This window comes from Sphaeramia orbicularis, chromosome 20 (genome assembly GCF_902148855.1).
Source record: "Sphaeramia orbicularis chromosome 20, fSphaOr1.1, whole genome shotgun sequence".
Classification (NCBI taxonomy): domain Eukaryota; kingdom Metazoa; phylum Chordata; class Actinopteri; order Kurtiformes; family Apogonidae; genus Sphaeramia; species Sphaeramia orbicularis.
Genome location: NC_043976.1, coordinates 507,664 through 531,493, shown reverse-complemented (window position 1 = coordinate 531,493; position 23,830 = coordinate 507,664). Strand labels below are relative to the sequence as shown.

General features: G+C 45.1%; 1 protein-coding gene across 3 annotated transcripts in view; it reads left to right on the top strand.

Moving 5' to 3' along the window:
* Window positions 1-23,460, top strand: part of LOC115411479 (histone-lysine N-methyltransferase 2C-like) — a 172,205-nt gene extending 148,745 nt beyond the window's left edge. For all 3 annotated transcript variants that reach the window (XM_030123628.1, XM_030123625.1, XM_030123627.1), the window contains 16 exons: window positions 177-225; window positions 1,476-1,582; window positions 2,926-3,018; window positions 3,643-3,837; window positions 3,912-4,039; window positions 5,637-5,820; window positions 5,897-6,106; window positions 10,593-10,972; window positions 11,048-11,160; window positions 13,465-13,601; window positions 13,982-14,109; window positions 18,780-18,981; window positions 19,056-19,172; window positions 19,247-19,320; window positions 22,738-22,846; window positions 22,940-23,460. In XM_030123628.1, the coding sequence (XP_029979488.1) occupies window positions 177-225; window positions 1,476-1,582; window positions 2,926-3,018; window positions 3,643-3,837; window positions 3,912-4,039; window positions 5,637-5,820; window positions 5,897-6,106; window positions 10,593-10,972; window positions 11,048-11,160; window positions 13,465-13,601; window positions 13,982-14,109; window positions 18,780-18,981; window positions 19,056-19,172; window positions 19,247-19,320; window positions 22,738-22,846; window positions 22,940-23,032 (2,319 nt within the window). In that variant the 3' untranslated portion in view covers window positions 23,033-23,460. The remainder of the gene's footprint in view (window positions 1-176; window positions 226-1,475; window positions 1,583-2,925; window positions 3,019-3,642; window positions 3,838-3,911; window positions 4,040-5,636; window positions 5,821-5,896; window positions 6,107-10,592; window positions 10,973-11,047; window positions 11,161-13,464; window positions 13,602-13,981; window positions 14,110-18,779; window positions 18,982-19,055; window positions 19,173-19,246; window positions 19,321-22,737; window positions 22,847-22,939) is intronic.
* The last annotated feature ends 370 nt before the right edge of the window (window positions 23,461-23,830 follow it).

Here is a 23,830-nt window from a genome sequence, read left to right as displayed (position 1 = left end):
ACTGAAGTTTATTCCTTGGTAACTGCCGACTCTCTAAACCTTTCCTCTCACCTGAACAGGTTTTGTTTTGACTTGGATAAAACAGTTTCTTTTAAATCACTTTAACCAGGTTGTGCAAATGCTAATCCAGTTGCTGCCTAATCTGAATGTGTTTTAACCACATTGATTGTTCACAGGCTTCAACAGGAAACAGAACAGTGAGACCTCCAGCCAACAACGGCAACGGTTAGTATTCACATATGAAAGGCCTCGTTAATAAAGAGAAAAAAACACATTAGTAATCATTAGACACTCAAATATTGTTGTTGTTATTATTATTGTTATTATTATATCATTATTACAAATGCCCATTTACAGCCTCCTAAATCTAACACAATGTATGTAAACACCAGGTTAATTATTTCTACATTAAACTGTTTAGTTTCGCATTTGAATATTTATTGCAAACTTAAAGAATCTATAATTATAAAAGCCAAGTGGCCTCACACAAAATCTGGAAAGAGCTGACTGCTGCAGTTTGGTATACTCATGTATTTTTGGTCAAGGAAAATGGAAGGGAAAACAGGCCAATATTTTGGGAGATATTAGTAGTTTTGAATACACTGGCCTTACAATCACGTTGTTATACCCAGAAGGCTTTGGCAGTGACTGCTGGACAGATGTGGTACTGCATGTACGAATACACGACAGCATAAAAACGACCACATCTACAACCTGTGGATCCCCTCGGGTCAAAATGGTAGTGAAGTTCTCAACTGAAATAATGACAGGATATTGTATTATTAATCGAGTGTTTTTCAACTGCGGGGTTGGGATCCCATGTGGGGTCACCTGGAATTCAAATGGGGTTGCCTGAAATTTCTAGTAATTAATAAAAATAACAAAAACTTACAAATTAAAAATATATGGTAAGTTGAGAGGGACAATCCCAAGCCATACCAGACATGACCAACTGTGAGTGTGAAACTGCAGCACTGTGGTTCTGTTTGTGTGTCAAATGTTCACTGTGGTCAGTTTCAGATGCTGCAGCTCTTTCATAATTCATAGTTTCAGTTCTTGTTTGTTCAGTATTAATTGTCCTCCTTGTAAATCACAGCTGGACTGACTGGACAGATCCTGACCAAGGAAAATCACATTCTCCCTTTGTGCAGTAATCTACACCTGGATTTACTGCCTCTGTCCACAATAATAGACATTATATAGACTAAATGTTGTTAAAAATTAACGTTTTTTTGCAACATAGTATAGCAAACTATTACATGATCAAAAACAAATAAATTTTAGCAAAAAAAAAAAAAGTCCCCGTTTTGAATGTCTGGGGTTGCCAGAAATTTGTGATGTTAAAATGGGGTCACGAGCCAAAAAGGTTGGGAACCACTGTATTAATATATTTTTAATTCATTGTCAGCCCTGTTACATGAGTTGATGTGATTTTTAGTGTTTAAATGTACATGTGTGTTTGTTGTGATCTCCAGCCATCAGACTGGACTACAGCCAACCTGCCGCCGCTCGGCCTGACTGCTGCAGCCACTGCAAGGTGCTGCTGGGAAACGGAGTCCGCATCGTGAAGGAGCTCAAACAGGTAAGAGGAAGACCTGATGTGGACCTGACTGGACCTGAGCCCCCAGTCTAGGGATGGGAATCGAGAACCGGTTCTTTTTGAGAACCGGATCCCAGTAGCTCGATTCCTTGGAATCGCTTGCCTGCCTGCTTAACGATTCTGCTTATCGATTCCACCTTCGTTGCATATTCATGATGACATCACGCATACGCTGCATTGTTTTGGTCAGAATGTAGCCAACATGAGGTTGAGGCAGAAGCGGTCCAAACAGACCACACCAGGTCCAAACAGACCACACCAGGTCCAAACGGACCACACCAGGTCCAAACGGACCACACCAGGTCCAAACGGACCATACCAGGTCCAAACGGACCACACCAGGTCCAAACGGACCATACCAGGTCCAAACGGACCACACCAGGTTTAAACGGACCACACCAGGTCCAAATAGACCACACCAGGTTTAAACGGACCACACCAGGTCCAAACAGACCACACCAGGTCCAAATAGACCACACCAGGTCCAAACAGACCACACCAGGTTTAAACAGACCACACCAGGTCCAAATAGACCACACCAGGTTTAAACGGACCACACCAGGTCCAAATAGACCACACCAGGTCCAAACAGACCACACCAGGTTTAAACGGACCACACCAGGTCCAAACAGACCACACCAGGTCCAAATAGACCACACCAGGTCCAAACAGACCACACCAGGTTTAAACAGACCACACCAGGTCCAGTTGAACTCTGTCAGATCTTCCATTTCTTCTAAAGGTGGACTCCCTCCAGTCTGTTCAAACATTTGTCCACATGTGATTCATCTGATTCTCTACTCAGCGGTGTTTGTGAATCTAGCGGCAGAGTGAACACCAGACCGTCATCTGGGCCCAGTTCTGGTTCTGGTGCGGACAACAAACGTCGTACCCCCTCAAATACAAGTTTCTGAAGGTAGGGGAAAGGAAATGAGGAGCACAACAACAGGAGACGAGCAGAGTCGAAGCGGTTCCATGTAGTGGAAATGAGGAAATAGAGGAATTAGTAAAGAGTCTGGGGTTTCACTGGCACTGTACACCCCCCACCCCCCCCACCCCAAAACCAGGCCTGGTGTCATCTGTTGTTATTATTTATACATACTGTATATGTTCTATTTTCTGTGTAGGTGGAAATATAAATGACAGTTAATGCAAACACACCCGTTTGTACTCTTTTATTCCCTCACCTAATGAGAATCAATAAGAGAATCAATAAGGATTCGGATCAATAAGCAAAATCGATATGGAATCGGAATCGTTAAATTCTTATTGATTCCCATCCCTACCCTAGTCCCACTGAGGTCTCACTGTTCTTTCTGTTTCAGGAGGGTCAGCCCAGACCAGGACCCAGCCTGGTGTTCTGTAGTCCCACCTGCTCAGCCCGACACATGTCTGACCTGCAGAACTCAGCCCAAAAGGTGACACTTTTTTTGTAAAACGTGTATTATATACTACGTTTTCCATAATGCAGAATCGTTTCATACATATGTGTGAAAATACTGCATGTTGCTGCCTGTTTCTGTTTTGAAAAGAGTGTCTGATGATCAGTTAGACAGTTAGCTGCATTTTCTTTGTCAGTAAAATTTACTAGACATATTTTCGGTAGTTTTGTGTATTTCTCGCCTCATCTGACTGAACAAACAGACTGCACTAAGCAACTGTCACCTCGCCAACTGTCGATCAACTTTATTAACAACTTGAACAATATACAATATGTCGTACTTAAAGTTATATTTAAAAAATAAAACAAACAGGAAATACCTAGTTAATGTCAGCCGATTTGATTAATAGGTAATACATCTAACGGAAAATTGATTAATATTAATCCTTGGTTATTATGTGTATAAATAAATTGTCCTCAAATGTCAAACAGAAAATAGTGTGTTAGTGTTCATGTATTCATAAGTACTGATAGGATATAGAGTTTCAGCTTGTGTAGTTTTCATAATGGATGGGCGGTTCTAATGCTGATGACATCACTGTTATTGATGCAATGAATGAACGCATCCTCGCATAACATGTATGTGAATGACCATCCTCAGGTTGGCCCCGCCCCCATCCCACAGCTCCCCTCTAGCAAAGTGCAGCACCAGTATGCCAACAATATGTCATCCATCGCTGTCCACACTCTCCCTCACAACACCCCTTCTGCTGGCCCCGCCCCCTCTCCTCCGCTGTCCTTCCCCCCGGCCTCTGCTATCACCATGGAGACCAAGCCCCGCGTGGACAGCCTCAAGGTGGGTGTGGTCTTAAATAATCAAACAGTCAGCTCCTTTACTGATCACCCGACTCACCACTTACCGGTTTACAGGTGAAGGTGAAGTTAAAGCCCCGCCCACGAGCCGTTCCAGGTGGAGATGACCCTCTTACATCACGACATGGGAAGAGGATGAAGAGCTCCCGTTGGAGACGCTGGAGCATTAGCATAGCACTGAGCAGGTTTGCAAGTTACTATCACACCGAACAGGTTACAACGTTAGCATAAGGCTAAGCAGGTTACAGTGATAGCATCGCACTGAGCAGGTTACAGCGTTAGCATCACACTGAGCAGGTTACAGCGTTAGCATCACACTGAGCAGGTTACAGTGTTAGCATCACACTGAGCAGGATACAGCGTTAGCATAACACTGAGCAGGATACAGCATTAGCGTAGCACTGAGCAGGTTACAGCGTTAGCATCACACTGAGCAGGTTACAGCGTTAGCGTAGCACTGAGCAGGATACAGCGTTAGCATCACACTGAGCAGGTTACAGCGTTAGCATAGCACTGAGCAGGTTTGCAAGTTACTATCACACCGAACAGGTTACAACGTTAGCATAAGGCTAAGCAGGTTACAGTGATAGCATCGCACTGAGCAGGTTACAGCGTTAGCATCACACTGAGCAGGATACAGCGTTAGCATCACACTGAGCAGGATACAGCGTTAGCATAACACTGTGCAGGTTACAGCGTTAGCATCACACTGAGCAGGATACAGCGTTAGCATCACACTGAGCAGGATACAGCGTTAGCATCACACTGAGCAGGTTACAGTGTTAGCATAACACTGAGGAGGTTACCTTGTTAGCATAACACTGAGCAGTTCACAGCGTTAGCATCACACTAAGCAGGTTACAGCATTAGCGTAGCACTGAGCAGGTTACAGCGTTAGCATCACACTGAGCAGGTTACAGCGTTAGCGTAGCACTGAGCAGGATACAGCGTTAGCATCACACTGAGCAGGTTACAGCGTTAGCGTAGCACTGAGCAGGATACAGCGTTAGCATAACACTGAGCAGGTTAGTGTTAGCATCACACTGAGCAGGATACAGCATTAGCATAACACTGAGCAGGTTACAGTGTTAGCATAGCACTGAGCAGGTTACAGCCTTAGCATCACACTGAGCAGGTTACAGCGTTAGCGTAGCACTGAGCAGGATACAGCGTTAGCATAACACTGAGCAGGTTAGTGTTAGCATCACACTGAGCAGGATACAGCGTTAGCATAACACTGAGCAGGTTACAGCGTTAGCGTAGCACTGAGCAGGTTACAGCGTTAGCATCACACTGAGCAGGTTACAGCGTTAGCATAACACTGAGCAGGCTACAATGTTAGCATAACACTGAGCAGATTACAACATTAGCATAACACTGTGCAGGTTACAGCGTTAGCATCACACTGAGCAGGATACAGCGTTAGCATCACACTGAGCAGGTTACAGTGTTAGCATAACACTGAGGAGGTTACCTTGTTAGCATAACACTGAGCAGTTCACAGCGTTAGCATCACACTGAGCAGGTTACAGCGTTAGCATAACACTGAGCAGGCTACAATGTTAGCATAACACTGAGCAGATTACAACATTAGCATAACACTGTGCAGGTTACAGCGTTAGCATCACACAGCAGGTTACAGCGTTAGCATCATACTGAGCAGGTTACAGTGTTAGCATAACACTGAGGAGGTTACCTTGTTAGCATAACACTGAGCAGTTCACAGCGTTAGCATTGTGTTGACTAGACTGAACATTGTCCTTTATGTCTTCTTTTTCTCAGGGGCCCTTGCATCCCCAATGAGGCAGTTGCTATGCCGACAGAGGAGGAGCTGAAGAACTTGGGGGCGTGTCTTCGTCCTGACCCGTTACCCAAAGATCAGCGACGCTGCTGTTTCTGTCACCAACAGGGAGATGGACTGACGGATGGCCCTGCCCGCCTGCTGAACCTGGACCTGGACCTGTGGGTGAGTACAGGTGACACAGGTGGACAGGTGAGTCTGTGGTCCATCCGGTCTCTGATATGTCCCATCTGTGCCTCAGGTTCACTTGAACTGCGCTCTGTGGTCCAGCGAGGTGTACGAGACTCAGGCCGGCGCACTGATCAATGTGGAGCTGGCTCTGAGACGAGGCCTGACGCTGCGCTGCGCTCACTGCCAACAGACCGGCGCCACGAGCGGATGCAACCGCCTGCGCTGCACCAACACCTACCACTTCACCTGCGCTCTGCAGGCACACTGCACCTTTTTCAAGGTATGGAAGCAAACGCACTCAACAACAATATGTCATCCCTCCAATTACACACAAACACTGTACAGTTATACTGTGAAATAACACAATAACTGTTTCTGTCGTGGAGGTGGAGCCTGTGACCAGAACTCATACTCATGATCCTTTACTGGACACTGAACAATAGAGGGTATGCACGTGACTTCACCACTAGCGGAAGTCACCGTGGTTCTGCGGTGGCAGAAAGAGGGAGATGAGTGACAGTGTTAACTTCAATACTGTTTAAACTTAAGAGCAATATTTAATAGAAGCTGGGGCAGAGCAGTTGTGTGATTGATTGTTCGAACAGGTTCTTAAAGCAGTGGGTGCTATCGTTTTACAGACACCGAAAGACAAAGATAAGAGAAGAAGATGGATCCACAAATCCAGGAAACCAAACCTAGATCTGTGGATCCTGTTTGGGGTCAGCTAACATTCACTGATGCTGTATTTTTGGGTCCAATCAGACCTGAAATGACCTATTGTTTTGGCTAACGCTCCTTCTTAGTGCAGCTCTTGGTTTCATGATCAGATCTTTCCTGGTTTTTGTCTTCATTTTGTGATTGTGAACCTTGTGCTCCTACATGATTAGTAAACTAACTGAAACTGAGGCCAACCTAGTTTTACAAATACGGAGGAACTGGAGAATAAAGCTACGACGGAGTATTAGGACCACAGAAGAAAAGAAAAACACTGGTCACTATGAGTATAAAGTCAGAAAATATGGAGATAAAACCTGGAATTTTATGAGAATAAAGTCGAATACAAAAAGAATCACAATGTTCTGAGAATAAAGTCGTAGTTATAAAAAAAACTCATAATTTAACAGCATTCGTTTATGAGATTAAAGTCGTCATATTCCGACAATAAAGCCATAATATTATCAGAATAATGTGTTAATTTAAACCAGGTGGTGTAAATCTGCTAATTTCCCAGAATGCAGTGGTGCCCTGCTGGTCCACAGCAGTAGTATCTGTGTTGGATAAAGGACTGGATCTGAACTAGACTCAGTAAATCTGCTCAGTCCCAGTAGATCATGCATAGATTCACTGGGGTCAGTCCACGACCTACTGGAAACGACCTTTGGATCAGCTGGTTCTGGGTCCTAGTTTTAGACCCTTTGGATCAGCTGGTTCTGGGCCCTAGTTTTAGACCCTTTGGATCAGCTGGTTCTGGTCCTAGTTTTAGACCCTTTGGATCAGCTGGTTCTGGGCCCTAGTTTTGGAGCCTTTGGATCAGCTGGTTCTGGGCCCTAGTTTTAGACCATTTGGATCAGCTGGTTCTGGGCCCTAGTTTTAGACCCTTTGGATCAGCTGGTTCTGGGCCCTAGTTTTGGAGCCTTTGGATCAGCTGGTTCTGGGCCCTAGTTTTAGACCATTTGGATCAGCTGGTTCTGGGCCCTAGTTTTAGACCCTTTGGATCAGCTGGTTCTGGGCCCTAGTTTTAGACCATTTGGATCAGCTGGTTCTGGGCCCTAGTTTTAGACCCTTTGGATCAGCTGGTTCTGGGCCCTAGTTTTGGAGCCTTTGGATCAGCTGGTTCTGGTCCTAGTTTTGGAGCCTTTGGATCAGCTGGTTCTGGGCCCTAGTTTTGGAGCCTTTGGATCAGCTGGTTCTGGTCCTAGTTTTAGACCCTTTGGATCAGCTGGTTCTGGTCCTAGTTTTAGACCCTTTGGATCAGCTGGTTCTGGTCCTAGTTTTAGACCCTTTGGATCAGCTGGTTCTGGGCCCTAGTTTTGGAGCCTTTGGATCAGCTGGTTCTGGGCCCTAGTTTTAGACCCTTTGGATCAGCTGGTTCTGGGCCCTAGTTTTGGAGCCTTTGGATCAGCTGGTTCTGGGCCCTAGTTTTAGACCCTTTGGATCAGCTGGTTCTGGGCCCTAGTTTTATACCCTTTGGATCAGCTGGTTCTGGGCCCTAGTTTTAGACCCTTTGGATCAGCTGGTTCTGGGCCTTAGTTTTAGACCCTTTGGATCAGCTGGTTCTGGGCCCTAGTTTTGGAGCCTTTGGATCAGCTGGTTCTGGGCCCTAGTTTTAGACCCTTTGGATCAGCTGGTTCTGGGCCCTAGTTTTAGACCCTTTGGATCAGCTGGTTCTGGTCCTAGTTTTAGACCCTTTGGATCAGCTGGTTCTGGTCCTAGTTTTAGACCCTTTGGATCAGCTGGTTCTGGGCCCTAGTTTTGGAGCCTTTGGATCAGCTGGTTCTGGGCCCTAGTTTTAGACCATTTGGATCAGCTGGTTCTGGGCCCTAGTTTTAGACCCTTTGGATCAGCTGGTTCTGGGCCCTAGTTTGGGAGCCTTTGGATCAGCTGGTTCTGGGCCCTAGTTTTAGACCATTTGGATCAGCTGGTTCTGGGCCCTAGTTTTAGACCCTTTGGATCAGCTGGTTCTGGGCCCTAGTTTTAGACCATTTGGATCAGCTGGTTCTTGGCCCTAGTTTTAGACCCTTTGGATCAGCTGGTTCTGGGCCCTAGTTTTGGAGCCTTTGGATCAGCTGGTTCTGGTCCTAGTTTTGGAGCCTTTGGATCAGCTGGTTCTGGTCCTAGTTTTGGAGCCTTTGGATCAGCTGGTTCTGGGCCCTAGTTTTAGACCCTTTGGATCAGCTGGTTCTGGTCCTAGTTTTAGACCCTTTGGATCAGCTGGTTCTGGTCCTAGTTTTAGACCCTTTGGATCAGCTGGTTCTGGGCCCTAGTTTTGGAGCCTTTGGATCAGCTGGTTCTGGGCCCTAGTTTTAGACCCTTTGGATCAGCTGGTTCTGGGCCCTAGTTTTAGACCATTTGGATCAGCTGGTTCTGGGCCCTAGTTTTAGACCCTTTGGATCAGCTGGTTCTGGGCCCTAGTTTTGGAGCCTTTGGATCAGCTGGTTCTGGTCCTAGTTTTGGAGCCTTTGGATCAGCTGGTTCTGGGCCCTAGTTTTAGACCCTTTGGATCAGCTGGTTCTGGGCCCTAGTTTTAGACCCTTTGGATCAGCTGGTTCTGGGCCCTAGTTTTGGAGCCTTTGGATCAGCTGGTTCTGGGCCCTAGTTTTAGACCCTTTGGATCAGCTGGTTCTGGGCCCTAGTTTTAGACCCTTTGGATCAGCTGGTTCTGGTCCTAGTTTTAGACCCTTTGGATCAGCTGGTTCTGGTCCTAGTTTTAGACCCTTTGGATCAGCTGGTTCTGGGCCCTAGTTTTGGAGCCTTTGGATCAGCTGGTTCTGGGCCCTAGTTTTAGACCATTTGGATCAGCTGGTTCTGGGCCCTAGTTTTAGACCCTTTGGATCAGCTGGTTCTGGGCCCTAGTTTTGGAGCCTTTGGATCAGCTGGTTCTGGGCCCTAGTTTTAGACCATTTGGATCAGCTGGTTCTGGGCCCTAGTTTTAGACCCTTTGGATCAGCTGGTTCTGGGCCCTAGTTTTAGACCCTTTGGATCAGCTGGTTCTGGGCCCTAGTTTTAGACCCTTTGGATCAGCTGGTTCTGGGCCCTAGTTTTGGAGCCTTTGGATCAGCTGGTTCTGGGCCCTAGTTTTAGACCATTTGGATCAGCTGGTTCTGGGCCCTAGTTTTAGACCCTTTGGATCAGCTGGTTCTGGGCCCTAGTTTTAGACCCTTTGGATCAGCTGGTTCTGGGCCCTAGTTTTAGACCCTTTGGATCAGCTGGTTCTGGGCCCTAGTTTTGGAGCCTTTGGATCAGCTGGTTCTGGGCCCTAGTTTTAGACCCTTTGGATCAGCTGGTTCTGGGCCCTAGTTTTAGACCCTTTGGATCAGCTGGTTCTGGTCCTAGTTTTGGAGCCTTTGGATCAGCTGGTTCTGGGCCCTAGTTTTAGACCCTTTGGATCAGCTGGTTCTGGGCCCTAGTTTTAGACCCTTTGGATCAGCTGGTTCTGGGCCCTAGTTTTAGACCCTTTGGATCAGCTGGTTCTGGGCCCTAGTTTTAGACCCTTTGGATCAGCTGGTTCTGGTCCTAGTTTTGGAGCCTTTGGATCAGCTGGTTCTGGTCCTAGTTCTGGACCACTTGTTCTTTGGTAGCTGGTACAGATCCATGTCCAGTCCAACTGTCCTTCATTTAATTTCAGATTTCCCATGCTCCTTTGCTCTGGCTGTGTTTACTGCTATACTCCGTCATGTTGAGCAGGTTGGTTTAAGACACTCAGTCTGACTGAGAGGGGCGTGGCCTGGGCTTAGAGGGGCGTGGCCTGGGGGGGAAGTGATGAATGTGCATACCCTCTATATTTGAGACAAGTCCTGGATTTAAGCAGAACTGGTTGAATTATTTGATTTATAGATCATCAGGGGAAAAACCCAAATGATGTTGTAAAGTTAACACTTACATCCAACATGATCATCAGACAGACGAATAAAAAATGAAAACTTGACCTTATGGTACATCACGTCAAAGACATGCTAACTCACAGTGCTGAGCTGATATGTCCACTGTGCGGGATATAAAAGCCTGTAAGTAGACATAAGGACACTGTCTGTCCATCTGTCCTTCAGGATAAGACCATGCTCTGTCAGCTCCATAAGCCCAGGACGGGCCTTCTGAGCGGGGACAGGTCGTCCAGTGCCTCCCCCTCCTCCACCCCAGGGCCGACCCCTGACCCCATAGTGGCGTTGACGTCCGACCCGTACGACTCGGAGCTGCGATGTTTCTCCGTGTTCCGGCGGGTGTATGTGCAGCGTGACGAGGCGCGGCAGATCGCAGCCGTGGTGCAGCGCGGCGAGCGGCAGCACACCTTCAGGGTGGGCAGCCTGCTGTTCCGCGCCGTCGGCAGGCTCCTCCCACATCAGCTCCACACCTTCCACAGTAAGACGGCCATCTTCCCCGTCGGTTACCACGCCAACCGCATCTACTGGAGCATGCGCCACGGCAACAGGTAATGTGTCTTTGTGATTTTACTGATGGTTTCACCTGCTGCGGCTGTCTGACCAATCAGATGCTGTGTCCACAGACGTTGTAAGTATATGTGCTACATCGAGGACAAGGACGGCGAGCCGCTGTTCAAAGTCAGGGTGGTGGAGAAAGGACACGAAGACCTGATCCTGACTGGACCAACACCTAAAGGTATTTAATTACCTCCGCCAAGGAGGTTGTGTGTTTGCCGGCCGTGGTTTGTCTCTGTCTGTCTGTGTGCAAGATAACTCAAAAAGTTATGGATGGATTTGTATGAAAATTTCAGGAAATGTTGATACTGGCACAAGGAACAAATGATTAAATTTTGGTGGTGATTCGGGGGGAGGGGGGGACTGATTTGCCTTGGCGGAGGTCTGCACTCTCAGAGTGCTTTCCTAGTACTATTATTACTTTTCTTGTTTGTTGGTTTGTTTTTTTCTTTTTTCTTTTCTGATTTTATTATTATTATTAGTAAGCTATTGTCATCATGCAGCGTTTGTCGTCGTCTGTTACAAAACTTTCAATCGTCTTCTCTGAAACTACAATTCCGATTGACTTCAAACTTGGTATTGAGGTTTTGCACATACGTCATATGATCACGTGGTTTGCTGTTTACGACGCCATCTTGGTAGGCAGGTTTTCCTTCGATCGTACAGCATGTTAAACGATGGACCTGCTAAACTCCTGTGTGCCGTTTATTACTTAGCTTTCATCAATTATAAATTAGGCAGAAAGACCACTCGGTTCCATTGGTGACAGCGGTGGTTCTGTTCTGCCGACCGCTGTTTATAGTTATTACTGCAGTTAGCGTAGCTTCTCAGTATAGTTAGCCTGCGTGCCTGTTGCCCTTAGCGGCATGGAAAAAACAGAATTGTCATCATGTGGTACGGTGATGAAGACCCCTTTAAACCTACCAGGAGGGCTTCCTCTGACCTATCACCCTATAGAGAGAGTGATTGTGGATCTACCTGCTCCTTTTGCCGGTGATGGCAGCCAGAGTTTCCTCAGCTGGAGGTGGCAGTCGGAGCTACAGTGGGTGACACCGGTGAGTTCAGCTGTAGCTGGTGACAATACTGCCCACCCGTCTGTGCCAGTCTGCTTTTCTACTATGGGACAGCCTTCCCCATGCGGTCAAGTCAAATTATGGGGCCATGAAAGAGAAGATGGGATCGGCTTTTAGACAGAGATAGTTAATGGACCGTTTCAGAGCTAACATATCAGCTCATTCACGAGTTCCGGGGCAGAGCCTGGAGGTGTACGGCTGATGTGCGCCGGCTGGAGCTGGTACTCCTGTTTTTGCCTCTGAGTTGCGCGAGCATCACTTTTGTTAGTAAACATGTAAACTCATGTATGGTGCCTTTATCACAAGCAGACATACTCACAAATAACAAAGCACACAACACCAGTCCAAAGAAAAACATGATACAAAGCAACAGTTCTGACTTTGTGGATCCAGATAGCGTGCCTACCAATATGGCGGTGTAAACAGCAATCACATGACCAGTGACATCAGCTGCAAGTCCTCAATACAGCTTCTTTATGATGATGTCAACAAACGTTAGTGGAATTATTTGGATCTGGATCTGATTCTGGATTTGGTGCCACTTTGAAAACTGTCCCCATTATCAGAGATAGGAAGTGGATGGATGCAGTAACTCAGTAAATCTAAATGATCTCCAGTGTAAATGTCTCCAGTCCAGCCCTGATGGGGAGATGACCCAAACATAATGTCCACATGCTGATCAGGATCTTCTTCTGGATCTGGAACTGACGCAAAATTTAACATGGGCTCTTATGGGGAAAACATTTCAATCATCTTCTTCTCTGAAACTCCAGTTCTGATTGACTTCAAACTTGGTCTACAGCTTCTGTATGATGATGTCAACACAAGGGACTGAAATTATTTGGATCCGGATCTGATTCTGGATTTGGTGCCACTTTGAAAAATTTCCCCATTCTAACAGATAGGAAGTGGATTGACCCAATAAATCAGTATCAATGATATCAAGTGTGAATTTGAATTTTTACAGATCTGATTGGAATATGAGCAAAACATGGACTATTTCTGTAATAGAATAAATACACAGAACTGGGGGAGAATAAATGGATCTGGATACATTTCCCAAAGCTTTGAATTTGGACGCTAAGATACAGGACCATTGGTCCGATTTTTAATTTCATTTTGCAGTATTGTTATTATTGTTAATGTTGTTTTGTTTGACTGTTGAGTGTTCTTAAGAAGGAAATATAAGGGTGAATCCCATTGTTGTTCTGCTTGTAAATGGATACTGTATGTCTGTTTGGAATAGGAGGACCCCAGGAAGAGGAGCTGATGTCCACCATCAGCTAATGGGGATCCTAACAATAGATCATAAATAAACTCACCTGTTACCTGGACAACCGACGATCAGTGAGTCGGTTTTCTGTCTGTCTGTTTCTGATTCCTGTTGGTTTTTGTTCCTCTGTCGCTTCCAGCTGTTTGGGACCAGATCCTGGAGCCGGTGTCTCAGATCCGGTCCTCCAGTGGGACTCTGAAGCTGTTCCCGGTTTATCTGAAGGGAGCCGATCTGTTTGGACTGACCTCATCTGCAGTGACCAGGATCATCGAATCTGTACGTTCACACCCAGGCCACGCATGTCTGTCACCTTCAGCTGGAGACACTGAACTGTCTGTTAACCTGTCTGTCTGTCTGGTAACCTGTCTGTCTGTCTGGTAACCTGTCTGTCTGTCTGTCTGTCTGGTAACCTGTCTGTCTGTCTGTCTGGTAACCTGTCTGTCTGTCTGGTAACCTGTCTGTCTGTCTGTCTGTCTGTCTGTCTGGTAACCTGTCTGTCTGTCTGGTAACCTGTCTGTCTGTCTGTCTGTCTGTCTGGTAACCTGTCTGTCTGTCTGGTAACCTGTCTGTCTGTCTGTCTGTCTGGTAACCTGTCTGTCTGTCTTTCTGTCTGTCTGTCTGTTAACCTGTCTGTCTGTCTGTCTGTCTGTCTGCAGTTGCCGGGGGTGGAGGCCTGTGAGCGCTACACCTTCCGTTACGGCAGGAACCCTCTGATGGAGTGGCCTCTGGCCTTTAACCCGTCTGGTTCTGCTCGGTCTGAGCCCAAAGCCAGTCAGGCCAAAAGGTAACCACACTAGAGGTAGACGGGTCATTCAGTACCCAGAGGGTCGACGGTTGAAATACTCCTACCATCCCAGTCAGGCTGTTGGGCAGGACGCTTCACCCACTTCACCCACAGTGCCTCCAGTGTCAGTGTCACTGGTGTATGACCATGAGTGGGGGTTTGGGAGGGGCTGTTGGTGCACAATGACACCAAGGTTCTAATAGTTTGGGATTTGTCATTCTAGTTTAGTTTTATTTAGTTTGGACTTCTTTTTCTCTAATTCAGTTTGTTTTATTTAGTTTTTAGAGCAGGTTTGATAGTTTTTATTAGTTTTCATTTTTTTCTAAGTGCTTAGTTTTAGTTTAGTTTTAGTTTAGTTTTACTTTAGTTGTAGTTTAGTTTTACTTTAGTTGTAGTTTAGTTTTACTTTAGTTGTAGTTTAGTTGTAGTTTAGTTTTACTTTAGTTGTAGTTTAGTTTTACTTTAGTTGTAGTTTAGTTTTACTTTAGTTGTAGTTTAGTTGTAGTTTAGTTTTACTTTAGTTGTACTTTAGTTGTAGTTTAGTTGTACTTTAGTTGTAGTTTAGTTTTACTTTAGTTGTAGTTTAGTTGTACTTTAGTTGTAGTTTAGTTGTAGTTTAGTTTTACTTTAGTTGTAGTTTAGTTGTAGTTTAGTTTTACTTTAGTTGTAGTTTAGTTGTACTTTAGTTTTACTTTAGTTGTAGTTTAGTTTTACTTTAGTTGTAGTTTAGTTGTAGTTTAGTTTTACTTTAGTTGTAGTTTAGTTTTACTTTAATTGTAGTTTAGTTTTAGTTGTAGTTTAGTTTTTCTTTAGTTGTAGTTTAGTTGTACTTTAGTTTTATTTTAGTTGTAGTTCAGTTGTAGTTCAGTTTTAGTTTAGTTGTAGTTCAGTTGTAGTCCAGTTGTAGTTCAGTTGTAGTTCAGTTGTAGTTTAGTTGTAGTTCAGTTGTAGTTCAGTTGTAGTTCAGTGGTCTCTTTTCTCTTCTTCTCTGTGCTCCTATTCAAATCAATCCCAGACAGGACTCTGCTGCTTTAGTCTCCATGTTTCCAGGTCGAGTGGGGACCAGAAGACAACTGGAAACCACAAGTGACGGACCGTGAAGTACCATTTGGTGCCACTAGCTAAAATTGCTAGAGCAAAATAAATCACTTTTGTATCAATCAAACATTGACAGAGACAAAAATGAAGGGAATTTTATCCATAATTCTTATACGTTTTAGTTTTGTAAACACACGAAACAGTTTCAGTTAGGTATTGTTTATTTATTTCAGTTAACGAAAATGTTTTTTTAATTCTAGTTTTCATCATTTCGTTAGTTTTCGTTAATGTTAATAACCTTGATTGACAGTCTGATGGACAGACGCCAACAGTGAGGATTCAGTATAAAGCGATCTGGGGGCCTAGAAAAGCACTGTATAAATCCAATCCATTATTATTAAGTCTGTTCATGAAGGCTGAAAGAGTCGTTTTATTTTAACATGTAACAGCTTAATGATCATCAAAATTTGGTCTACTTAGAGCACAGGTGTCAAACGTGCGGCTCGGGGGCCAGATCCGGCCCACCAAAGGGTCCAGTCCGGCCCCTGGGATGAATTTGAGGAATGCAGAAATTACACTCAAGATAATAACAATCAACAATCAATGATTTTAACAATGTTAAAATCATTTTAGCTCATTTCAATTTAAAGTGGGTCAGACCAGTAAAATACCACCATAATAACCAATAAATAATGACAACTGCAAGTTTTTCTCTTTGTTTCACAGTTAAAAAAAAATGAAACAAAAAAGGAAATAAAAACTTAAATTATACAAAAATGTTTACGTTTGCAAACTAGCCTTTTACAAAAAAAAAGCGATTAACCTGAACAAATATGAACAGCCTTAAATGTCTTAATAGAAGTATGTGGAGTTTTACTAATATTCTGCCTGTTGTCAAATGTTGTATTTGTAGATCCACTGTGATCTGTACGTTGTGATGCACATGTATAAATGACAAACTAAGGTGGAGCTGCAACCGATTAATCGATTAGGTGCTTGAAGCGAATGCAAAAATTCACAATTCGATTAACTGACTCGAATTGATTGAAGGGAAATATATACTATTGCAGTTTTCCTGAATTGAAGCTTCTTTGTGCGTCACAATAAGCGTCCGTGTGAAACACAACAGTGGAACCAATGTTTAACAGCAGAGAAATGAAGGAAACAAAACTGAAGGTTCAGGAGAACTGTGCTTGAATGATTTTTTTGGATCACTTTGAGTCGATTAATTGGTTGCAGCTCTAAACTAAGGCATAATGTTGTAATTGCACTTATTTTTCTTAAGAATTTTCAGGGTGTTCATGTTATGTTCGAGTACAGTTCGTAGATGTAAACATTTTCATTACAAAATTGTACTTTTTCACTCAAAAACATAGAGAAAACCTTGGAGTCGACATTATTCATAAGTTCCTATCCTATTATTTATTTATATTATTTTACTGGTCCGTCCCACTTTAGATCATATTAGGCTGAATGTGGAACTGAACTAAAATGAGTTAGACGGCCTTGACTTAGAGTATCATGGGTAATGTAGTGCATTACTGTTCTAATGTGAACCATACCTTCTCAGTGTGTTGAAGTGGTTCTTTGTGCTGTGGTCTGAACCTGGTCCAGACTTACCGTAGACCCTCTTTGTGCTGTGGTCTGAACCTGGTCCAGACTTACCGTAGACCCTCTTTGTGCCGTGGTCTGAACCTGGTCCAGACTTACCGTAGACCCTCTTTGTGCCGTGGTCTGAACCTGGTCCAGACTTACCGTAGACCCTCTTTGTGCCGTGGTCTGAACCTGGTCCAGACTTACCGTAGACCCTCTTTGTGCCGTGGTCTGAACCTGGTCCAGACTTACCGTAGACCCTCTTTGTGCCGTGGTCTGAACCTGGTCCAGACTTACCGTAGACCCTCTTTGTGCCGTGGTTTGAACCTGGTCCAGACTTACCGTAGACCCTCTTTGTGCTGTGGTCTGAACCTGGTCCAGACTTACCGTAGACCCTCTTTGTGCTGTGGTCTGAACCTGGTCCAGACTTACCGTAGACCCTCTTTGTGCCGTGGTCTGAACCTGGTCCAGACTTACCGTAGACCCTCTTTGTGCCGTGGTCTGAACCTGGTCCAGACTTACCGTAGACCCTCTTTGTGCCGTGGTCTGAACCTGGTCCAGACTTACCGTAGACCCTCTTTGTGCCGTGGTCTGAACCTGGTCCAGACTTACCGTAGACCCTCTTTGTGCTGTGGTCTGAACCTGGTCCAGACTTACCGTAGACCCTCTTTGTGCTGTGGTCTGAACCTGGTCCAGACTTACCGTAGACCCTCTTTGTGCTGTGGTCTGAACCTGGTCCAGACTTACCGTAGACCCTCTTTGTGCCGTGGTCTTGAACGTAGTCCAGACTTACCGTAGACCCTCTTTGTGCCGTGGTCTTGAACCTGGTCCAGACTTACCGTAGACCCTCTTTGTGCCGTGGTCTTGAACCTAGTCCAGACTTACCGTAGACCCTCTTTGTGCTGTGGTCTGAACCTGGTCCAGACTTACCGTAGACCCTCTTTGTGCCGTGGTCTTGAACCTAGTCCAGACTTACCGTAGACCCTCTTTGTGCTGTGGTCTGAACCTGGTCCAGACTTACCGTAGACCCTCTTTGTGCTGTGGTCTGAACCTGGTCCAGACTTACCGTAGACCCTCTTTGTGCCGTGGTCTGAACCTGGTCCAGACTTACCGTAGACCCTCTTTGTGCCGTGGTCTGAACCTGGTCCAGACTTACCGTAGACCCTCTTTGTGCCGTGGTCTGAACCTGGTCCAGACTTACCGTAGACCCTCTTTGTGCCGTGGTCTGAACCTGGTCCAGACTTACCGTAGACCCTCTTTGTGCCGTGGTCTGAACCTGGTCCAGACTTACCGTAGACCCTCTTTGTGCTGTGGTCTGAACCTGGTCCAGACTTACCGTAGACCCTCTTTGTGCCGTGGTCTGAACCTGGTCCAGACTTACCGTAGACCCTCTTTGTGCCGTGGTCTGAACCTGGTCCAGACTTACCGTAGACCCTCTTTGTGCCGTGGTCTGAACCTGGTCCAGACTTACCGTAGACCCTCTTTGTGCTGTGGTCTGAACCTGGTCCAGACTTACCGTAGACCCTCTTTGTGCTGTGGTCTGAACCTGGTCCAGACTTACCGTAGACCCTCTTTGTGCCGTGGTCTTGAACGTAGTCCAGACTTACCGTAGACCCTCTTTGTGCCGTGGTCTTGAACCTGGTCCAGACTTACCGTAGACCCTCTTTGTGCCGTGGTCTTGAACCTAGTCCAGACTTACCGTAGACCCTCTTTGTGCCGTGGTCTTGAACCTAGTCCAGACTTACCATAGACCCTCTTTGTGCTGTGGTCTGAACCTGGTCCAGACTTACCGTAGACCCTCTTTGTGCTGTGGTCTGAACCTGGTCCAGACTTACCGTAGACCCTCTTTGTGCTGTGGTCTGAACCTGGTCCAGACTTACCGTAGACCCTCTTTGTGCTGTGGTCTGAACCTGGTCCAGACTTACCGTAGACCCTCTTTGTGCTGTGGTCTGAACCTGGTCCAGACTTACCGTAGACCCTCTTTGTGCTGTGGTCTGAACCTGGTCCAGACTTACCGTAGCCCCTCCTCTCTCCATCAGGCCCAACCTGCTGACCAGCATCGCCCCCCGTTGCCAGGGCTCCGTCGGCTCCATCGTCGGCCTCGTCCCCGGCGTCATCTCTCTTTCCCCGGGTGAGACGGTGGCCGGAGCTCACCAGGGCCGCCACTCCAAGTCCTCCCAGTACCGCCGCATGAAGGCGGAGTGGAAGAGCAACGTGTACCTGGCCCGCTCCGGAATCCAGGTGAGACACCTCCGACCGCTGTCAACAGGACCCACGCAGGTCCAGGTCTCTGACTGTCCTCCCTCTGTGTGCAGGGTCTGGGTCTGTACGCCGCCAGAGACATTGAGAAGTGCACCATGGTCATCGAGTACATCGGCACCATCATCAGGAGCGAAGTGGCCAATCGGAAGGAGAGGCTGTACGAGTCACAGGTAGGCGGAGTCAGTCCCGTTTGTGTCATCAGTGAATGTTCACATGAACGTCAGTAACTTTACTCCATTTGCAGAATCGGGGCGTGTACATGTTTCGAATCGACAATGACTACGTGATCGACGCCACCATCACCGGAGGACCTGCCAGGTAACTCCGCCCACCTCCACCTGCACTTCCTCTGGTAACAATGAACCAGAATGTGTCATGTCCACTATCATCCAGTCAGTCAGAGACATGTGTATGGAAGGAAATCTGTCTCATCAGATTTTGAATTACAAAAGCCATTGAATTTTTCATTTCATTTATTTTGTTCATGGATGTGCATTTCATCAGCAAACATTCAATAATCATCATGTAAACAAACATGTAGACACCCATGCTCAAAAAGGAGCAGGATGAAGAAAATCTGATATTTCCTGCCCCCTTCTAAATAATAATAACCTTAATGGTTAGCCATACACAACTAGCTATAAAATCATACTGTATAAAGTCAGACAAACCAAACTAAATACATCCAAAGATAATACAAAATGAATACAAAACCAAGTGCAAAACTACATGTCCAGAAAGTACAAAACATAAGTAAATATTAGGGGGTTGCCCTTATCGATTGATTAACAATTAATTGATAAGCGGCGATTTTCCTAAGAACCTGAATTTCTTTTTCAATACGACACTATAAGAATAAAATAAGATAGTATAAGAATAAAAGCTAAATATTGTTCATACTTTTCATGATAAAAGCATGGCATATTCCTGAACGATTGGTTTATTGAACCACTGGATACAGTCAGTGTTTCCAGTGGAATTCATCTGTTGATGTGGCGGTCTGTAATGCGGGGTGCATGCGCGTGCGTTTCGTCAGTGGGTGGGGGGTACTCGCACGCACACAGTACGGCCAGGGGCTGCGTGTGTGTGTTGGCTGGTAACCCTGCGCGTCCGTCACTTTCCGTCCTCCTTCTAATACTATGGCGGTACGGTGCAGTCCGTGCCCCCGCAGAAGTGAAAGTGAAACTTTTCGCTCATTTATCTTTTCCTCCTGAAGCTTGGCAAATGCATTCCATACCTGTGTCCTGAATCAGGATCCTGGAGGATGTTTGAACTTCTGTCTCACTGACCGTGGACTAAACCAACCTCCAGGGAAAACGCTCCGATCCGATACCGACCCCACATTTGTGTGTGTATTTATTCGGGGTGCACCGCTCCCACAGACAGACGGTCAGTCTGTGGTTCGCTCCATGTCCATGAAGACATTCTAACTCCTCAACCCCATGATCCGATTCGATGACTGGATATCCCAGCTGCGCGTCGCAGCACGGACAAACCAGCAGGCTTCAGACAGGTGTGGACAGGTGGACAAAGGCAATTAACCGACAATTAAGAATTTAATCGAGCAAATTCTGATCGACAATTAATCGTTAGTCGATTAATTGTTTACATCCCTAGTAAATATATTCCTGACAAAATTATCCAAAAACATTATACCAGACCAAAGTAAGGAAATAAATGTCACAAGATACAGTATGAATACAAAGCAAAATGTAAAACTTATAACTGTTCTTATAATCTCATTGTTCTTTCTTTATACACTTTTTTTCAGTAGGAATATGTTTTTCCAGTCCTTCAGCTCATTAGAAAGAGAATTCCACAGTTTAACCTCCACCACTGATACACACATCTGCTTCACAGTTGTCCGTTCACACTGGTGTTTGAAATGACCTGTCCTTAGATGCTCTTCATTCTCTGAAGTGAAGACAAACAGTTCTTGTAATTTAGCTGGTACTACTTTACTTTTTGCCTTGAACATAACAAGTAATGTCTGTAGCTTAACTAGCTCCTGCCGTTTCAATAATCCAAAATTAATAAATAATGCATTAGTGTGTTCCTGATAATCTGTTTTATGGATAATCCTGGTAGCTCTCTTTTGTAGGAGATCCAATGGCTTTGTGTTGCTCTTATACGTATTAGCCCAAATTTCCACACAGTTGCTGATAAATGGCAATACAAGTGCACAATACACTGTTCGCACTGATTTTTTTTGTATTGAAATTAAGTATCTGAATTTTTTTCTTTGCACTAAAATTAAGTATCTGAATTTTTTGTCTCTGATTTCAACTATGTACATACCTTTAGAATAAAAAAAAAAATCAGATGCAAAAAATTCAGATGCAAAAAAATTCAGATCACACATCCGCGCTGACTGTCTTCCTGCATCGGCATCACATGACCAACCTAACGTAACTCGATTGGCGATCGGTTCGACTTGAGGTAAAATCGATTGCTTATCCTTGGTGTCCCAGATGGATGTGTGATTGGAATTTTTTGTGTCTTGAATTTTTTGCATCTGAATTTTTTTTTATTCTAAATTTATGAACATAGAATTTTTTTTGAGAAACTAAAAATTCAGTTAATTTCAGTGCAAAAAAATTGTCAGTGCTAGAAATTCAATGGCTTTTATAATTCAAAATCTCATGAGACAGATTTACTGCCATACATGTAGGCATGGGAATCAAGAACCAGTTCTGTTGAGAACCGAATCAATCCCAGTAGCTCGATTCCTTGGAATCGTTTGCCTGCCTGCTTAACGATTCTGCTTATCGATTCCGCCTTCATTGCGCATGTGCGATGACATCACGCGTACGCTGCATTGTTTTGGTCAGAACGAAGACAACATGGAGTTGAGGAAGAAACGGTCCAAACAGACCACACCCGGTCCAAACAGACCACACCCGGTCCAAACAGACCACACCAGGTCCAAACAGACCACACCAGGTCCAGCTGAACTCTGTCAAAGCTTTCATTTCTTCTAAAGGGTGGAATCCCTTCAGTCTGCTCAAACATTTATCCACATGTGACTCATTTACAGGAATGTCACGTATCTGATTTGCTACTTAGCGACGCTTGTTATTGTAGCAGCAGAGTGAACGCTGGGCCCGGTTCCGGCGGTTCGGGCAACACGTGTCGTACCCCCACAAATACAAGTTTCTGAAGGTAGGGGAACGGAGACGAGCAGAGTTGAACCAGTTCCATGTAGTGGAAATGCGAAAATAGAGGAATTAGTAAAGAATCTGTAGTTTCACTGTCACTGTACGTTCACTGTATATGTTCTATTATCTGTGCAGATGGAAATATAACAGACAGTTAATGCAAACACACCCATTTGTACTCTTTTATTCCCTCAGCCAATGAGAATCAATAAGAGAATCGATAAGGAATCGGAACGATAAGCAAAATCGACAACGGAATGGGAATCGTTAAATTCTTATCGATTCCCATCCCTACATACACGTGTGGTCCAAGGAGGACAACGAGGACATTTAACAATAACATAATTAAGCAGCAAGTAACTGATGAGCGGGGTTTTCAGAATATTCACACTGTAGTGACGTCACGAATGTACAAAGAAACGACATGATCAGAAAAAGAAAGGGACAAACTCCTAGATAATGTACAGCTGTTTAGGGTCTTAGGGGTTAGAGGGTAAAGAGGCAGTAACAAACATATAAATTGTATTATTTCCACTGTTTAACAGTAACAAACAATGTTTGTGTGTGTGATTGACAGGTACATCAACCACTCATGTGCTCCGAACTGCATCACAGAGGTGGTGACAGTGGAGAAGGAGAACAAGATCATCATCAGCTCCTGCAGACGCATCCAGAGAGGAGAAGAGGTACGCCCACGGCCTCATCTGATTGGCTGATAAGGTGATTGACAGATGAACCTGTAACTGACCCCGCCCTCTCTCTCTCTCTCTCTTTCTCAGCTGTGTTATGACTATAAGTTTGACCTGGAGGACGATCAACACAAGATCCCCTGTCACTGTGGAGCCGTCAACTGCCGCAAATGGATGAACTGAACACACACATACACAAATACACAACTGAACACACAAATACACACAACTGAACACACACAAATACACAACTGAACACACATTGTAACACAGGCAGCTCTCTCTCTCTCTCTCTCTCTCTCTCTGTTTCTCTCTCTCTCTCTCTCTCTCGCTTTAACTTCATATCAGAATTTAACAATGATAAACAGATTTCTAAAGGAGGGGGCGGGGTTATATGTGGTTGGTTGGGTGAGTGATCGACAGGTGAGGGGCAGGCTTTGTGAAGAGGCTGGTCCTCTGCGTGTAAATTGCGTGTACAAACGAGCACAGATGTAAATGTGAGTGGAAACACCACTGAAACAGCAGAATGTCGTCTTCGTCATTGTTCTCGGGTTAAACTTGCACTAAAAACAGAAAAAACACAAAAACTCAATAAATTTCCAGACAAGCGTTACTTGATTCCATGAGTCAGCGCGTCGCTCTCCTCCTGCGTTTTGTTAATTTCCTGTAAAATAAGAGATTTTTTTTTTTTTGTATTTATTACTGAATGAAGCTATTTTCTAAATCCACGGTGAGTTCGAGGTCCAGAGTCACAGTGTGTAAATATCTGTATCATAGATTTAAAATGACAAAAAAACATATAGAAATCACTCGAACCGAGCGCTACCTTAAGGCCCTCCCCCTCACGGTCATCACCTGCCAATCACACACTTTGAAAACAGAGTTCTTCTGTTTTGGTTTTTCCTGCGCCGGCGCCGTCGGAGGCGCTGCGTTCTGATTGGACGGACTGTGAACAGGTGCTTCCTGAGCGTCGGCCAGGCG